The sequence below is a fragment of the Physeter macrocephalus genome, chromosome 11 (genome assembly GCF_002837175.3).
Source record: "Physeter macrocephalus isolate SW-GA chromosome 11, ASM283717v5, whole genome shotgun sequence".
Classification (NCBI taxonomy): domain Eukaryota; kingdom Metazoa; phylum Chordata; class Mammalia; order Artiodactyla; family Physeteridae; genus Physeter; species Physeter macrocephalus.
Window position 1 is genome coordinate 179528460 of NC_041224.1, and position 18375 is coordinate 179546834.

At 47.6% G+C, this 18375-nt stretch overlaps 1 protein-coding gene across 6 annotated transcripts in view; it reads left to right on the top strand.

Moving 5' to 3' along the window:
• The window catches only part of WDR20 (WD repeat domain 20), a 59581-nt gene that overhangs the window by 25157 nt on the left and 16049 nt on the right, over positions 1-18375 (top strand). For 2 of the 6 annotated variants that reach the window (XM_028496412.2, XM_055088735.1), the window contains exons 2-3: positions 10095-10277; positions 12909-13001. In XM_028496412.2, the coding sequence (XP_028352213.1) occupies positions 10095-10277; positions 12909-13001 (276 nt within the window). Of the gene's footprint in view, positions 1-6862; positions 6915-9976; positions 10278-12908; positions 13002-13316; positions 13336-18375 lie in introns of those variants that run through there. The other 4 variants (XM_055088736.1, XM_028496409.1, XM_055088737.1 and 1 more) reach the window with 4 other exon arrangements.

Here is an 18375-nt window from a genome sequence, read left to right on the forward strand (position 1 = left end):
TAATGTGCTCTCTGGCTCTCTTGCTACCTATTTGAAAACCCAGCAATGTACTGGCTCCAAAGTACTGTCATTTGGTATAAAATTACGGGTACACATCAGTGCCATTTTTTGAAATTTCATATGTTACAGATTCAGTAGTTCATTGTTCCACCTGAAGTTGGGTGATTGAAAAGGTAGCAACTTGATGTGATTGAAAGCACAGTTCTAAGGTCTGTGCAACCTTGGGCAGATCACCACCCCTCGCTGGGCCTCAGTTTCAATGTAGGATAAGGAAATGAGTGTCAGAAAATTGCAAGGCCTCTACGCAATTGGAGATTTAGGGCATTTCTTGCTTCGAATGGGATCTCCTCTGCAGAGTGCTGCTTGTGTTGCTTACCACCTTGAATGAGAAAATTGAAAAATCACCTGTGTGCCGTGCCAAACATAATAAGCTCCTGGGTTAATACATGCCAGGAAGGCAGTGGGACAGCAGCTAAGCAGCATACAGGAACTCCTCACTGCCTCGGAGTGGTCTTTACCAGTGTGGTCACGGCACTTCTAGAAGGTCACAGAATTTCTCCCCACCCCCACCCCTTTTAGGGGAAACTTTAAAAATACCTATTTTCTAAGAATTTGAAATGAGTATCTTTTGCAGAAATGAAAGCCTCTTGCCTTTTCTTCCACTTAAGATGTTGGTATTCCCTTGGGAATAGGAATGCCTATGTCTGCCTATTTAACAGAAGGGTTTAATAAAATAGGTCATTTGAATATGTCAGCATTTTAATGGGGTGAGATCTGGTGTTAGAATGTGTGCAAATTGATTTTATCTAATGTTTATTCATAGTTTTTCTTTAATGAAGAAATCAGTATTTCATTAGCCTAAATGAAGCACCAGGACAACCGTCTGTAGCGTTTCACATTGTGATAAGAGCCTTAACCTGAATGTGGAGTGCAACATAAGAAAATGAAGAGATGGCGAAGATGTTGCAGTTTAGTAGCTTACCAAGTTCATTTTTGAAAAATCACTCTGGGGGAAGAGGAGTAGAGTTTACATAGCTAACAGTTTTTTTTTTTGTTTGTTAGTCTTAATTTTATTTATTTATTTATTTATTTATTTATTTATTTATTTATGGCTGTGTTGGGTCTTCGTTTCTGTGCGAGGGCTTTCTCTAGTTGCAGCAAGTGGGGGCCGCTCTTCATCGCGGTGCGCGGGCCTCTCACTATCGCGGCCTCTCTTGTTGCGGAGCGCAGGCTCCAGACGCGCAGGCTCAGTAGTTGTGACTCACCGGCATAGTTGCTCCACAGCATGTGGGGTCTTCCCAGACTAGGGCTCGAACCCGTGTCCCCTGCATTGGCAGGCAGATTCTCAACCACCGCGCCACCAGGGAAGCCCAACATAGCTAACAGTTTTTAAGTGACAGACTGCCTTGGGAAAAAATGGCATGTGATAACAACAGAAGTTTATTATTTCAGCAGACACTTGACTGACAGTGTTGGGCCAGGGGAGAAGAAGACACTTCACATAATCTCAGCCCTGCTTCCTCTGGGCAGCTGCTCCCACCCCTCCCAAAGCAGAGTTCCAAAGGAGGAGCCTTCTCTGGCTCCTGTGAGAAGTATTTCTTTGGTGAACAGTATGCAATTCCACAGATGGTTGCTGTGAAGATTTCACTGAACACATTTTATGCATTTTGTGACTATGCATCTCTTCCCATTTTGGAATGACCTAAAGGTGGCGCCCCTCGCATTTTACGTCTTGTTACTTGCCTGTATTCTGATGGTGGATGGCATTGTTCGTACCGTCTCTCTCCCTCCATGGAGTTCCCTGCCCCACTTCTCATGGCCTCGCTGCTACTGTCGTGCACAGGAGAGGAGCTCTGGAATGTGAGCGCTGGGTGCTCATTCCGGGGTCAGGACTGGCAGAAGACTGCCGGCAGACGACCTGACAGTTGTTTTCAGTAAAGGGAGTGGGTCTGGTGTGCCAGTGCAGGTGTGGGCATGTGCTAGTATGTCTGACAGTGAAGGAGGAATAGAGACTAAGGAAGGGAAGGTACTGTCTTGTTTTGGAAAATTATATTGGAAGGAAAACATGCTCTAAACTTGGCTTCTGCTGTTTTTCTTCAGGAAATTTAGGACAGAAAGAAATATCCCTGTTTTTCCTTATTTAGATTTCTTTGAAAGTATTAACGAATGATGAGAATTTTCAAAGCCTCTCTGATAAGCAGCAAGTCCTTATGTATTCAAAAGGAGAAATATGAGTTTTCACTAACTTTTCTAAAGTGCCTTTTAAGTGTCAGGTATTATGCTTGGGATTATCTCCATTTTAAGAAAACAGCTCTGCAAGGCAAATGCGTTGAGAAGGTGGGTCTGGAATCTGGGTCAGACTGAGCCAGGCTGGAATATTCGATTGCCACTTCAGCAAGCGCAGGAGCATGGAGTCACACAGGAAAAGAGTTTTAAACTAAGTGCTACCTATGATGTTATCTTGTCGACTTCCTGTCTTAGCAACGTGATGCAGTGGGAGGGGCACAGGGGCTGGAATTTAGAAGGCCTAAACTGATTCTGTTTCTCGTTTATAAAATGGGAGCGGCCGTAGTTCTTACATGCACAGGTTCGGAACGACGGTCAGAAGAACTGATGCTTGAGGGCTCAGTAAACCGTCAGCTGACTCCGGTATTTGCTAATGGAGGTTGTTTTCTTTCATAGATGGGCGCCCAAGAAGGCATTAGTTGTTAGTCAGGCTTTTGGTCAACGGAAGGATTAAATATTTGCTTTTCTATATGTGTCTGGCTCTGAGTTTCTTCTGGTTCCCATCACTTTACTTTTCTTTTCTGTTTTCGGAATTGTTTCATTTCTACGGCAGATACTTAACAACGTCTTCTGTCTGCCAGGCGCTTTATTAGGCATTGGAGGTAGAGTGGCGAGTAAGACACACATGCTTCTGGCCTTTTTGAAATGCTGGAACGGTACAGTTGAGTGACCTTTTTTTTTTCCTACTGGGATAAGTTATCCCAAACCTGACTTCCTAATGCCCCTGATAGCTCTTTTTTTAATGTGTTAGACTCTAAATACCATTAATGCCAATTATGCAGATATTTTGAATGTAACTGTCGAACTGAAGAAACTATGAGAAAGATGAGTTTGTGGGCCTATTTCACAAGATTAGCCTGGTTTTGTGTCTACTTCAAGGGCAGGTGGCTTGGACTGTGGAATCAGCATCTGTGCAGTGCCTTACAACTGACTTGTTACCTGAGTGTTAAACTGCTCACCTGGGCAGTGAAGATGTTTGAAAATCACTGTTTGGTATTTTTTTCATTAGAGCCCCAGGTTATTTTCCACTGTCCTGAAGGAGATTTGTATTAAATAGTACATTGATCTTTGTTCACAAAGCAAATATAACAGCTCAGAGTGGTCTGAGTCTCATTTCATTCACTCTTGTGACGGGCAGGCGTTTCCCCAGGATGACCAGCTAGGTGTGGTCCAGCCCCAGACTGTGGACAAATCCCCTCGCAGGCATTAGAAGCCCCAAGCCTGACTAGGTTCAGAGTCTCCCCCAGGAAAAACTGTGGAACAGTCTTTATAATGTGGTTTATTTGGGATCCCAGGTTTTGAGATAGGACTCCAGTTGCTCCTCGTCTTTCCAGCTCGGTGATCTTCTGGGGCACTGGGAGGTAATCCCCTGGCCACCTTTGGCTCCTATTTTGGTTGTCTGAGATGCGGTCGAAAGGAATGGTAATAGAAAGCACTACAGCAGTTCTCTTTTGATTTTCAAATGGCATAATGGAGACCTTTGATGCCACTGGAGCTGCTCCTGCTATTTTGGGTTAATACATTCAGGCCGTCAGTGACTGAGCAGCCTCCTGACTTTTTTGTTGTTTCTGAAAGGACTTTCACAATATGTGGAGTACAGTTCACATATTACCGCTAATAAATGTGGCACATGGGGATAGGCGCTCGGTGGAGGCCCAGTGAAAGCCCGCCTCCCGGGGTGAGATCAGGAGCAAGTGACCCTGCCGCTGCAGTGAGCAGCATTTGTGTGATGGAGGGGGAGGGGGAGGGGAGTACTGTAAGGGAAAGGAGAACTGTAAGGAAAGGCAGGAAGGTGCCAAGAGCGCAGGCAGCCTGTGAACACGTGCTGCCCTTGCGGGTGGTGTGTGTGGAGGGGCAGGGGATGGTGAGGCCTGTAAGAGGAAGGCCTGTGGATGCCAGCTAAGGAGTTGAGCCGTTGGTGCGGCCGGGCAGAGCCGAGGAGGTTTGGAGTGGGAGAGTGAGCTAAGTCTTCATGAGGCTTGATCTGGCAAGTGTGGGGGAAGAATGGGAGGTGTGTAGAAATGGGTGGGAGGAGCCTGGTGCTAAGCCCGTAAGCTGCCCCTAGGCTAGGAGGGGGCCTGGAGGAGGACAGGCTGCTAGAAGGGCTCTGAGCTGGCATGGGGGGTGCCAGGCGGGGGACCCAACCGAGGCGACAGGCTTCAAGCTCGGGAGAGGGGCTTAGGAGGGAAGAGAGTGATTTCTGGTGTAGACAGGGTGAGCTTCTTGTCTGGGTGGGCATTTGGCAGCTTTTAGATAGGCCAGTAAAAGGAGTCTCTTCTGGCAGACGGGTTCTCTCTGAGGTGACTCTCTGAGGGGCGGGAGGGTGTGACATTCGGGGAGAATGAAGCCCGCCTTTAGTCCCCACGTGCCTCACACGTGCCATCACCCGGCATACTTTTTTCAGAAGAGGCCTTTCTGAGATTATTTTCCACATCACATCAAATGCTTCTGGGCGCTCAGGAGTATCCAGTAGCAGGTTCCCATGACAAGGGCTCGGCCCGGGCCCGCCGTGTGCCTTCTCTGAGCTCCTGGAATGGCCGGGACAGGGCGCCCGTGGAGCCCCTCCCCTGCTGGTTCAGTCCCTCCTCCATGTTCCTCTCGGCTCCCCAGCATTCCCTGGGACCGGGCAGGGATCTGGGGTGAAGGTGTGAGCTGCAGCAGCTTGGTTTCTTTTGCAGACCTTTGTGATAAATGTTCGTTAGTTCCGTGCTAAACCCACCCAGCTGACTTCATGTCTTGACGGTATTCGTCATGAAGAGAATTCCAGGGATTTTAAGGATCAAAAGTCCAAGGAAAAAAGAAACATGACATTTTAAAGTTTGTACTTATTGACTGAGGATTTTGGTTAACCAGCTCTGTTTCTGTAGTAGGAATTTTTAAACCATCATTTAAATTTTTTCTGTTAAGTTGAGAATGAGACACTGACGGATTAACTGTAATCATAACTCCTTATGCAGAAACTAATGAGCATAATGACGAAATTTAATTGAAAAATTGAAAAATTTGGAACAAACGCAGTTTCATTTGTTAAACAGATATTGAGCATTTATGGCAAACTGGATACTCTGTTGGGGCTGAATAACCAGATATTCTTACCAGTTCTTAAAATTCTTGTCAATTCTTAAAATTGGTAAGACTTTTAAATAAATTGGTTCTGCTATAAATTCACATTTAAGAATTTAGATAATTGGCAATAATTAGGATGCAAAAGCACTAAAAAAAATACCAAAGTATCTGTAGCCTGTCTATGCAGGATTTACCAGAAAGCTGGAAAACAGAAATAATTTTGTGGAATAATACAATAGTAACTGTTTAATAAAGAAGTTCTGCTTTTTAAGGAAGTTTTTGTTGCAATTTTAGTTGTAATTCTAATTGATGATAACAGACGTAAAACAACACTGTGATCACGTAAGTGAGTGAATGCTAAATTTTGTGGAGCGAGCCCAGTACTTGAGGATTGTGATAAAGGAGCCCAGGAACCGGCAGCTGGGAAAATGCTTGCTGGAGGTGCCGGGGCCTGAACTGATGGGTGCTGCTCCTGGGAACGGGCAGAGGAGACTGTCCCAACCAAGGGGGCGGCTTAATGAAGCCAGGAAGAGGGGACGTCTGCCTGCACCAGACTCAGCACACCTGGTGGGGGGCGAGGACGGGTGGGACTGCAGAACGAGGTGGAGTGGTGGGACTGGAGTGGTGGGACGTGGCCCTCGACTCCTCAACTCCTTGCCAGGTTCCTCAGCCGCAAAACACGGATGGTATTAGTGCCGACTCTGGGGGGCGGACTGGGAGAGTAAACGAGGTGATAAGTGTGAACGTCCTGGGGCATAGACAGTGTTCGATGGACAGAGGTTGCTGTTGCTGTTAGGGGAGATGGATGGGGCCCAGCCACGAAGGGCAGGGCTGCTTGGGAGTTGTCATATTCTGGTGTGATGGAAATTAGGAAGCCACCGAGACATTTGCCCCCAGGTAGGATGTGACAGGGATAAATTAATAATGGTAGCTACCGCCGTTTGAGTGCTGATGTGTGCTCTGTGCTTTGTATCCATTACCTGCGGGCCTTTCCACGACCCTGCAGTGGAGCTAGGGGACTTTGTTCTCTTTGGCTCTGGGAGAGGTGACAAGCACCTTGCCCAAGGCCACCTGGCTACCAAGAGGGAAGGCGAGGTTTGAACCCAGGCCTGCCTGGTTCCAAAGTCTGGGCTCTTTCTCCTTCTACCAGACTGCCTTGACCTGGGAAGCCATCTGTCAGGGGCTGACGACCCCACGGGGAAGGAGTGGCTGGCTCAGGGCCTTGTTACTGCTACTGGAAGGGGGGGTGGGTTCAAGGTTCCCAGTGGCACACCCCCACCCCACCTCGTAGCAAGAAAGGAGGAGGAGGAAGAGGAAAGAAGACAGCGGCACAGCAATGGAAAAAGAGACAGAACTCGGTGATTGGCTGTAAGAGGAAAGAGGACGAGATGAGCTGGAGGTGACGGTGCTGTTGGAAACGAAGGCAGGCACTGGTGGACCCACCTTTCCCTGCACCTGGGGTCGGGCTCCAACAAGCCCAGGCACCGCTGGGGGCGTCCCCGGGCTTCTTGGAAGAATAACTTCCTGTGGGTACACCCCTCGCAGTCACTACAGGGCTCACAGTAAGTGGCATGTTGCTTGGCTAACGTTCTGCTCTTCTAGTGCCATCAGGGCCATTGGGGGTTTGCGGGGGAAGGAGTGACCTTAGGTAAGCGATATTTTTGTGTTCCTTGGGCCTAGGTCTATTTTTATGCCTTCTAGGACAGTGCTTCTCCCACCAGTACTGAAAGACCACGTCTTAAAATTTCCAGTCTATCTGGGCTGACTTTGGTAAAATAAAAGAAGGATTACTAGAAAACCTGAAAAAGACATGCAGAATGCAAACTTGAATTTTTTATTATTGGATTCAACAGGTATAAAATCACTCTGTCACATTGCCGTAAAAGTTTCTAAATGCTATTCTCAATCTGTGTACTTAATTTGTGTGTGTGTGTGGTGTGTGTGTGTGTGTGTGTGTGTGTGTGTACTTATCCCCAGGTAGGGTGATGTGTGTGTGTGTGTGTGTGTGTGTGTGTGTACTTAATTTTGACTGCAGGCTAGCCGACTGTTCATGGTCTGGTACACCTTGAGAGCAATGATCTAGGGAGAAACTTTGTTAAGCAAATTAGTAACAGGACGTTTTTGGAATAGATACATGATTCAAGAGTAAAAATTGTCTTTCAGTTGGCATTTTGTTAAGCAAGTTAGTAAACAGGACGTTTTTGGAATAGATACATGATTCGAGAGTAAAAATTGTCTTTCAGTTGGCATTTAAAATACTTTAGATGTGTGTTCCTGTGTGATCCAATGATCTCTGTGACAAATGACATCTTTTCAGTAAAGTTCCATATTAGGGGGCAGGAATGTGAAAGAAGTATACCAAGAACTGAGGCTAACATTGTTATTGTAAGAGATCCATAAGTTTAAAACTAGTAGCAGTACTTGGAAAAATTGGTGCTTTAAACTTTCTCTGTTGTTCTGAGAATCATTGTATTTCTTTTGCTCATTTAAGTTATATTTGTTCTCTCTTAATGTTTGGTTTGCCTTTGAATTGATTTTTATATTTTGGTGCGTAATTTTATGTATATTCTTTCACGGGGTAGTTTCTTTTTTTAGTATAGATTTATTTTTTGGCCGCGTTGGGTCTTGGTTGCTGGGCGCGGTCTTTCTCTAGTTGCAGCGAGCGGGGGCTACTCTTGGTTGCAGTGCGCGGGCTTCTCATAGCGGTGGCTTCTCTTGTTGTGGAGCACGGGCTCAAGGCGCATGGGCTTCAGTAGCTGTGGCACACAGCCTCAGTAGTTGTGGCGCACGGGCTTAGTTGCTCCGTCGCATGTGGGATCTTCCCAGACCAGGAAGATCTTCCCTGCATTGGCAGGTAGATTCTTAACCACTGCACCACCAGGGAAGTCCACGGGATAGTTGCTTAAGCCAACTAAAAAAAAAAAAAGTCTCGAGTTAACATATGCCGATATAGAGATCATATAATCATTTAGTTCATATTTCAAATTTGATTTTTGACTCTAATATTTTGAGCATTTTTACTTTCGCTGCTGTTGCCTTGCACTGAGATCATTTGCTGTGTTGTTCCCTTAGCCTAGACTTCTCTTTCCCTGCCCTTAGGGCCCAGCCCAGCAGCTCCTTCCCTCCAGGCGGCCTGTCAGCAGTGAAGGGGCTCCTGTCTCTGGCATCCGACTTCTGCTGAGCACTTGCTTCCTTGCTCCAAAGTCAGGACTTCCTTTTGTTTTGCATCATACTATATATTACACTTTTCAGGCCTCTTTGGTGTATATGTTCTCTTATTTCATCCTCCAGACAGGACCATGAGGTTGGTAGAGCGGAGTCTCATCCCCATTGTAACTGAGGTGAGGCAGGGAGAGTGTGTCCACGTGGCGTGAAGCTTCATTCCTTTGCCAGGGTCACTTGTGTCACTCAGGTCCAGACTGCCAAATGCTCAGGTTTTGAGCCTGTCGTCTTGAGGTCCTCTTTTTTTACACTGTATTTGTTATATGAAAAATCTAGAATTCTCGGTACAGTGTCACAGGCCTCTTTGGAAGAAAGAAATCTTCACAACCTAACCCTGGGGATGGTCCGTAGAGAACCAGAGCTGTGAACCCCGGAACTGCACACAGGGCCAAAGTGGGTGTTTTAAAGGATGTGTTCAGTTGTCTCCACCTGTGGTTTTCAAAGGACAGTGGGAGGGGTTGGGTTTCCTTTATTTCAACAATAACAGCCCAGCATTTTGGATTGCACAGAAGGTTTCTCATGAAGAAAAGATCCTGCTTTAAAAGGGGTGAGGCACTTTGAAAAATCACATTTAGCCCAAGTCAGGAGTCAGAATTTGGAGTGTGTGCGGTGTGTTTTCTCCCCATCCCCTTTATGGTAAAACCGACCTGGGTTCCAAATCCAGCCCTTCCACTTACTGGGTAGGTATGGTGACCTTGGCTGAGTTATTTAACTTCCCTAAACTTCTTGTTTTCTCATCTGTAAAATGGGGAAAATACTATCTATTTTGAAGGATCATTGTAAGGATTAAAGATGATGCAGGTACCAGACTTGGAGTGTGGGCTCGACGACTGAAAGTTACTTGGAAGCTGATGCAGAGGAGAGAGTGTGACCCAGTACAGGAGTCACTGCCTGTGTATAACGGGCCATAGTAGTGGTTCTCAGCCTGAGTAGGTGTCAGAATCACCTGGCAGACTGTTTTACCTACAGCTTGCTGGGTCCACGCCGCCTGCCCCCTGTGGTGTGATGCATTTGGTGTGGTGTGGGCCTTGAGAATTTGCATCTCTCGAGTTTCCAGGTGATGGCTGCTGCTCCCGCTGCTCCGGGGACCACGCTTTGAGAATGACTGGGCTGCAGCTGAACGCACCCATGAGCATTGAGGTGCCGTAGCTGCATTTGAAAGCCGAGCTTTTATGTGGTTAAAGTTAACTTTGTTAGAAAGTGCTTGGAATGCATTTCGCAAATACTGAGTTTGGTATCTCAAGGACTTTTCCTCCTGAAGTCCAGGAGTCTTTGTTAAATATACTTGAAGAAGAATAAGTTGCGAGAGTAACAGTTGTAAACGTATTATGGATAGTCTCACGATATCAGATTGGCTGAGGTACGTGAAAGTGCTTTCCTAAAATGCTAAAAACTGCAAAACTATTTTAATACTTTTTATTTGTAAGATTGAACGTCATAATGGAGTATAAAATAGCGTAACTTAGATTTCTCATCTCAATGTGCTGTTTACCGTGTGTATTTTTCTCTTTCTCCTCCAGGCTGCTGACTTGAGTAAACCAATAGATAAAAGGATATACAAAGGAACACAGCCTACTTGTCATGACTTCAACCACCTAACAGCCACAGCAGAAAGTGTCTGTCTCCTAGTGGGCTTTTCCGCAGGCCAAGTCCAGCTTATAGACCCAATCAAAAAAGAAACTAGCAAACTATTTAATGAGGAAGTAAGTAGCACCCTGTCTTAGCTGTTAAGAATCCCTTTAAGAATGTATACGTTCTTACCGAGGGTAGTGGGCCTTATTTTACACTGTGAGCGAAGCCCGTTTTCCATTCTCAGATGTCCTGCCTAGTATTACCCCAGTTTACATGTGTGGTGCGTTAACTTGTTGACTTTTACCTGTTCTTCCTTGGGCTAACTGTTCCGTGCATTTTTTATGGAGGTGCTCAGGTGTCTATAGCAGGTGCTTTAAAAAATTTTTTATAATGGAGCTAGGGATGAGACTTGTAGCTTGATGTTTATAATTAAATAAGAAAATAAAGAATTTATTCACATCACTAGAAAATTTCATGCAGATCAAAGAATTTGATGATATTTCCTTAGGTTGCTTAAATTGTAGCTAAAGTTTGGTGTGTGTGTTTGACAGGCGTTTGACTGAGAATTTGTTCTCTTGCTCTTGTAAATGTTTGCTATTAAATCACCTTTGACGTGGTTAGAAATCCTGGCACTTAAAATTGGATCCTATGACATAGCTTTTGCCAGTGTTGTAGCATGTGCTGGGGTTTCTAGTGTCTTCAGTTTCATTCTGGCAGGAGCCTGAGATACCTGAGCTGTCCGTTCAGGAACATGGCAACCGTTAAACATAGTAGATGTAAGTTGCCAAGTAGATGGTATTTTTATAAGCGATTGGAGTGGCTTTTCAGCCCCAAGTATTGCCATTACATATGAGACGCACTTCCTCCTCTGTGTCAGTATGGCTTTCCTAGTAAATGGAAAAGATGAGGCAGTCTTGCTGAGTTAGAAGCCCTGGGTTGCAGTCTACTTGTGACCTCAACCTTGTTGTGACAAGGGCCAGGTCACATGGATTCCTCTCAGGAAGGGCAAGTGGTTTTGATTGTTGCATGGTTTTAAAGTCATTAACTTGGAACAGAAGTGCATTATAAATTCTGATTTTTAAGAAATAATTTTGTTTGGGGAAGAATACTCCACAAATTGCAGTTAAAATTCTGACTCTTTTTGCAGTCCCCATGGTATGTGCTGTCCATGCATATCCAGTATCCATCCACGGTGCTCCTGGTTGACACTGCCAGTGGATTTGGTGAAATCTTTTGAACCATACCATCTTCTCTTCTAGTGTCATCTGGGTTGACTGGAAACAAAACTTGCCGTCTGGATTGACAAAAGTATTTAAACCCATTTTCTGTTAAAAAAGAAAAAATCTCAAGCAGAAAATTACTCTATTTCCCTAAACATTTTATTAACATCATTTGAGGGAGTGATTTCTAAGTAGCTGGATGATCTTTTTGGGGGGTGGTGGTGGGGAGAGTGAGGGCACAAAACTAGACTTCTCTGCATTCTTAATAGAAATTGTGAATTTGGCGTCATTGTGGGGTTTTATTTGTGTTCAGGTAGGGGACGTGTTTTTGAGGGGGAAGGGATTGGAGCCATGTAAAGGGCTGTTGGTAAACAAGGTCGGGAGGCCGCTCGGCTGAGGATGGCACAGAATGCCACTTAGAGAACAAGAAGGGTTTGTGTGTCATCGCCGGGGGAGGGTGGAGCAGAGACCACAGGGCCCCGAGAGCAGCGGGACGCATCAGCTAGACCCATTCCTTACTCAGGACAGCTGGGAGTCACAGGCTGGAAAGCAGCTCCTCACTCTTAATGAGTGAAGCATGACTTACCTCCTACTCTGTTTACATTTTATTTGAACAGTGGCCATTCAAAGTGCCAGGGTTGTGTGTGGTTTGATGCCTACTTGGCGTTTACAGCCTGAGGCAGAGATTGATTGCCCTTCACAGTGAGGACATTCTTTGGCTTGTATGGGTGACATCTCAGCAGACTTCGGTCAGGATGTCTAAGAGAAAGGGTCACCAGGGGTTTGCTTCTCAGAGAGCGCCAGGGATGGTGGTGGAAGCTGTCGTTGGGCTGTGCTTTGCATTGGTACGGGACGTGGAGGTTTCAGAGTGTTTCGTCTGTCCCCTCGGCTTGGGAGGGTGGGCTGCCGTCTCCGCGGTGCGCAGGTGAGGCAGTAGTCAAAGAGAAGGTGAGTGAATTGTCCCCATCAGGCAGCAATTCGATGATAGAGCTGCATCCAGAAGTTAATTCCATGCGCTCTTATCGGGCATAGATTGTAAGCCCACCATGTGTGGTTGCCAGATGGGCTCTTTTCTCCCCAGGAGCTCACAGTTCAGTGAGATGGACCGAAAGGGTACTCGAAGGCGTGTTATCCCAGTGTTATGAACAAAGTACCAAGGGATAATGTATTAATTGCATCCCTCAGTAGGTATCAAATATCATAAAATAAAAACAAAAGTTAAGTTCAGTGGGGACAGTTCGAGAAAGCTTTTAGAAGGTGACATTTGACCTGGGTTTGAAAGATGCATAGGAGTTGGAGGAGGATGAGGAAGGCCTTCAAAGCTGGAGAAAACAGCTTAGCCTGTGGAGGCCAAGGGTGGCCAAACCACAGCATGTGGGCCTTGGAGTGGCGGGAGTTAAAGCCGGACGGATGAGCTGGAACCAGACTGTGACAGCCCTTTGACGACATGCCGGGAAATTTGGATCTGACACTGGAGGCTGTGGGGCACCTTTGGGCTTTTATGTAATCAAGGGAGTGACAGGATCAAATGTGTTTTTTTAGAGCTCTTGTCAGCACTTGTGGAAGGTGGATTGGAATGAAGAAAGAGAGAATGAAGGTAGCAAGACCAGTGAGGAGGCCCTAGTAACTGTCCAGGTGAGAGCCGAGGACTTGAACTAGAGTTGTGCCCGTTTTCTCATCCATTCAGCAGACCCTGATAGCCTACCATGTGCCTGGCCCTGGGTCTGCAGCGGCAGATAACAGCTGCCCTGTGTTTCCCCTCCAGAGAGAGGGGAGAGACGTGTGAACAGCACCACACACGCATACACACACAATTGCGGCAAATGGTGGTGACTTGTGATGTCAGAGGAGATAGAGGCCCTGAAGGAGAGACAGACATGGAGGCCTGCTTTGTGGGGACGTGGGGAGCGTCTCTCTCTCGGAGGAAGTGAAGTGCTTTGAGCTGAGCCTCGCCTGAGGAGGCCCCCAGGTAAGGAGCTGGAGATAGAGCGCCCCCGCAGAGGGAGAGCCGGTGAAGTCCCCTGGAGGAACGAGCTGGGGACCAGGAGGCCTGAGAGAGGACGGGGACCTGGGAGGGTGTAGAGAAGTGAGAGGGCATGAGTCTGGAGGCCCTGCCACTGAGGGCCTCAGCGGGTTTGCTTCTGTGAGTTGTGGGGTCTCACAGAAGGGATCAAGAGCAGGAGGCGCTCAGGTGGGTGTGTTTGAGAATAACGCCGGCCGCTGCTCGGGGGCGGACTTGGAGAGGCGAGGGGACAGGCCTTGAGCTTCTGGCTCACTTGCTGCACGGGGTAAGGTGGGGAAGGAGCAGGTGCTGGGCACAGAGGTGAGGACCAGAGTCTCGTTCTGTACTTGTTAAGCTTGAGAGGCCAGTAGGTGGTTGGATACATGGATATGGAGCACAAAACTAGAGGTGAATTTTGGGAGTTGTCAGCGTATAAATAGTAATCATGTCCCTGAGATTAGATGGCAGGTCTGTGGGGAAGGCACAGTAAGAGCAAAGACGAGTCTTTGCCGAGTCCTAGACGTGTCTGGGGCTGAGCCCTGTTTATACTCCAAGATCCTGGTCATCTGCTGATGGCCTGCAAAGGAGCACTTAACAGCAGTCAGTGTATTACCATGAAATTTACAGGCTCACAGCCCAGTGGCTAAGAACATAGACCCTTGAACCCGAATGAATGCCTGGAGCTCAGACACCCTTCTGCCTCTTACTGCCTGCAGGATGTGGGTCTTTACTTCATCTCTTCTCCTCAGCCAGAAAGTGGATAAGAGCGGTCCCCACCTGGAGGTGTGGTGAGGATGAGATGTTAGCAGAGGGCCTGGAGAGCAAGCCCTGGGGAGAAAAGTTCCAGGTGGAGGGGAAACTCAGAGGGTTTCTTTCACTAGAGGGTGGAGGAAAGGCTTCTTGGGAGGTGAGATACCAGCAGTTTTGAAGGAGAAGCACAAATGATTTTCCAGGACAAGAAGGTAAGAGCAGGGCAACCCAGACAGAGAAGCAGCACGAGTAAGGCAGACGATGGGGAGTGTTTATCATGCCTGTTGGGCTTCTGTCTATCTCACTCACCAGAGAGCTCCTCAGCCCGCCATTCTACACGTGCACGTGAGCGCGCACACGCTCCAGTATTGAGTGCTCTGGCCTCTGCTCCTTTCTGGGGGCGTCCGGTACGTGAAAGTATAGTAAATGTTTGGATGGATGGACAGGTGGGTGGGTGAGTGGAAAAGAAATTGGAAGTTCCAGAAATCCACACTAGACCAAAGATAGGTGAACATTTCTATCTGGGAATAGAGTGTATCTTAAAAGGTGATTTCCCCCCCCCCCCATTGATTAAAATACTTGTTTATAGAAAAAATTGGGACATAGAGGAGTACAAAGAAGATGGGAAACATCACCCGGAAATCCCGTTGCTCGCTGTTCGCTTTATTGTCTTTGTAATTTTTTATGTTTTTAATGAGGCAGAACTGTCAGATTCACGCCTTCCATTAGAGCAGCTGGCAACCTTCACCTCCTGGTCTGGCCCTCAGTCCATCCAGTTCATGTCAGATAGCAGAGGCGAGCCCTGCTCCCCGGGCCGTCCCAGTCATACTGAGACCCTGGCCGCTGTACCAGTTCAGCCCCAGAGGAAGGCTGGTCCTTTCTAGCCTCCCTTGGGGGATGATAGCCTAGATCCCCTGAGACACTGCTTTCTCTCAAGCCTTAGAGTAGACTTTCGGTTTCTGTGTGTAGTGTTCTGTATGTTTTTTGCCCTTGACCGTATCTAATGGCACATGTGATGAGCTCCCAGACCGTGGAGCCTACCTTCATGGTAAGGGTCGCCAGGGAAGGAGAGGTGCCCTGGTCACCGCCCGGAAGGGGTGAGGAGTCCACTTTTCATTACTAACGGTTACGATGTATTGGGGAGAAAGAGTCATAAAGGGGCAGTTTCTGTGTGGTAATGAACTCAGCCTTGTTTGTCTTTGTAAAAATTCTGATTATATCTGGGTTGTATCCGTAGAACAGTAACTTCAAAGGATTTTTAAGTATGTTTGGTTATTGGGTGGATGTAAAATCTAAAAAGAACCTGTCATTTCGGCTTCTTTCATCCCTGGCATGTAATGAGACCTCCTGTTCTTGACTCTCTCCTCTCTCGCAGCTTGTGAGGCCAGGGCAGCACGCTGGGTAGCGCGTAGGCTGCCTGTGGACGCCTGGCCCTGCTGCTCCCTGAGGCTGTGTCTGCTCCTTCACCCCCACCCAGCGGCCCCAGGAGTGGGGAGGAGAGGAGGCCCAGCTTGGCAGTATTCTGTCTAGTCCTCTAACAAGAGAGTGGTTCTGGGCATTTTGTTAGTTTTGCTTTTGTTGTTGCCTTTTTTAATCAAAGGAAGGAAATGAGCACTTAATGATCTACTGCTTAAGGTTTTGACGTTGCTAAAAATGACATCTGATCCTCTTTCACAGGGCTTTGAAATACCCTTTCCTAATACTTCCTGAGGGAAGAAGCAGCTGTCTTTAAATGCCTTTGCAGAACCAAAGCCCTTAGTCACCGTTTTTGCTTGTGGCTACATTACGGCTTTTCCAGCAAGCTGCTGTGGTTTTGGAATTGTTTGTTTTTAGTACTTCTGTTATAAATTAATATCTGCATTGTAAAATGCATACCCAGCAACCCCCCAAGAATTTTTTCCTGCTTATCATGTTGATAGCAGTGAAAAAAAAGAAAATGAAAAACTATGTGCTTTGGAAGACTTCATTTTAGCAGTGGTGCTTTAATGTGGTAACAGATTTATTTTTGTTCTTGCTTCCTCTGAACTAGTATAGTTAGAAAATCTTGTTTGTGAATGCCATTAAGGACGGTAGTTTTGGTGTTTGCTGGACTTTGACTGGATTGATGTTAGAAATGAGGCAGTGTCTTCTGCATTTAGAATGGGGAATGTGGGAGCCGTGGGTGATTACCAGAGAGAGAAGTGGGTGTGGGAGCCCGCTTCCTGGGTAGGTAGGTGGCTTGACGTACAGACCTGGCATAGTAATACCCAGATTTTGGTTTTGGTTTTTATGGAAGTGATTTTAAAGGGAGGCCTTTGTGGAATTTCCCTCTCTAATGCAAAGCTCAGTGGTCATGCCAGGTGACCTGAGCGCCTGTTTTTCCCTGAGACCTGCCCCGCTCTCCTCTCCTTGGCCTTCCTGCCGGGGCGGCCTCACCTCAGCCTCGGAGCAGGGGGCTTTCTTCTCCTGGACCCCCGCCCAGCTCCCCCTCCCGCCTCCCCTCCTGGCCTGTAGCACAGAGCCGCCCCCAGAGACCCTGGGACGGAATGGAGGGGAGCGTGATGCAGGGAGTAGAGCCCCTGGCCTGTTGGACGTTCGCTCAGCGTCAGTTCCTTCCTCTCCTCGTGGGACTTCTGGCTGGTTTTCTCGGCTTTCCTTGTGCTTTCCTGATTTTTGTCCTTCTCCCTATAAGTAGTCTTTTTCCAAAGTTTCACACTCTCCTCCTCTTCCTTGTACGCCTTCTGCCTTGGAGAGCTCAGGATGTCACAGATCTGGCTCTTGCTGTTCACAGCCCCTTTCCTCGTCTTCCACAGTCATTCTCATCAGCTGCCTACTCGGTCAGGACACTTGAGCTTCTCCCCAGCACAGTCACCCCTCCTCTCCTGTCACCCCCCTTCCCAGTCACTGAAGCTCAAAACCTAGGAGTCTGTTCACACCCCTCCTTCACCCCCACCCCACCTCCCACTCCATCCAGCCTAGCCCACTGTTAAACGGTCCATCCTACCGCACCACCGCTGGCCAAGTTCAAGGCCTTTTTGTCCACGGACAATTGTCATAGCTTCCTAACCGGTCTCTCTTCACCCGCACCATTCTGTACCTACTGACGGGAGACTTCACTTCATTCTGTCGCTTCCCTTTTCATAAATCTTCGGTGCCCCTACTGTCTGCAGCAGTACAGCCAGTAGAAATATAGTGTGAGCCACAAATTCAACTTAAAATGTCTAATAGCCACATTACATCAATTTAAAAATAGGTGAAGTTAAGGTACTTTATCTTGGGACTTCCCTGGTGGCGCAGTGGTTAAGAATCCGCCTGCCAGTGCGGGGGACACGGGTTCAATCCCTGGTCCAGGAAGATCCCACATGCCGCGGAGTAACTAAGCCCATGCGCCACAACTACTGAGCCCTCGTGCCACAACTCCTGAAGCCTGTGCACCACAACTACTGAGTGCATGCGCTGTAACTGCTGAAGCCCGCGTGCCTAGAGCCCGTGCTCCGCAGCAAGAGAAGCCACCGCAATGAGAAGCCCGCGCACCGCAACGAAGAGTGGCCCCCGCTCGCCGCGACTAGACAGAGCCCGCGCGCAGCGACGAAGACCCGACGCGGCCAAAAAAAAACGTATAATCAATATAGAATTATGAATGAGATACTTCCCATAATTTTTCAAGTCTTCAGGATCTAGTGTGTAATTTACACTCACAGCATGTCTCACTTTGGACCGGTCACTTTCAAGTGCTCGGGGCTGTGGGATTGGTCAGCACAGGGATTCAGGGTCACACAGCCCAGACCCCTTAGCCTGGGACTCCCTGTCCTTGGGTCCCGGCTCACGATTCCAGACCTAATTTCCTGCCCCTGCTCAGGTGCTCCAGCCACAACGGTTACCATGCACATCCGCAGACCCACCTGCCCTGTGCTGAGCCTTGGTCTGGCTGCCCGCCGCCCAGCACGGGCCCCTGTCTCTCTCCCGGCCCCTGCCCCACCTGTACTCAGGAGCGCCTCAGGGGACCTGGGGTTTTGCCAAGGGTGTTTTTTCAACATACTCAAAACGTATGCTCGTCCAGATCAAGGCCCCACTGAAACTGGAGAATTCAAGCCCAGCGGGGAAACCCTGTTAGTGAACACAGAACTGACAAAGGTTCCTTACTTTTTTTATTAGACATTTTCTGGAACAAAAATATACCCTTATGATGCAGAAAGTGGGCTGCATTCTTTATTTGTTTTTTGTTTTTTGGTTTTTTTTTGCGGTACACGGGCCTCTCACTGCTGTGGCCTCTCCCGT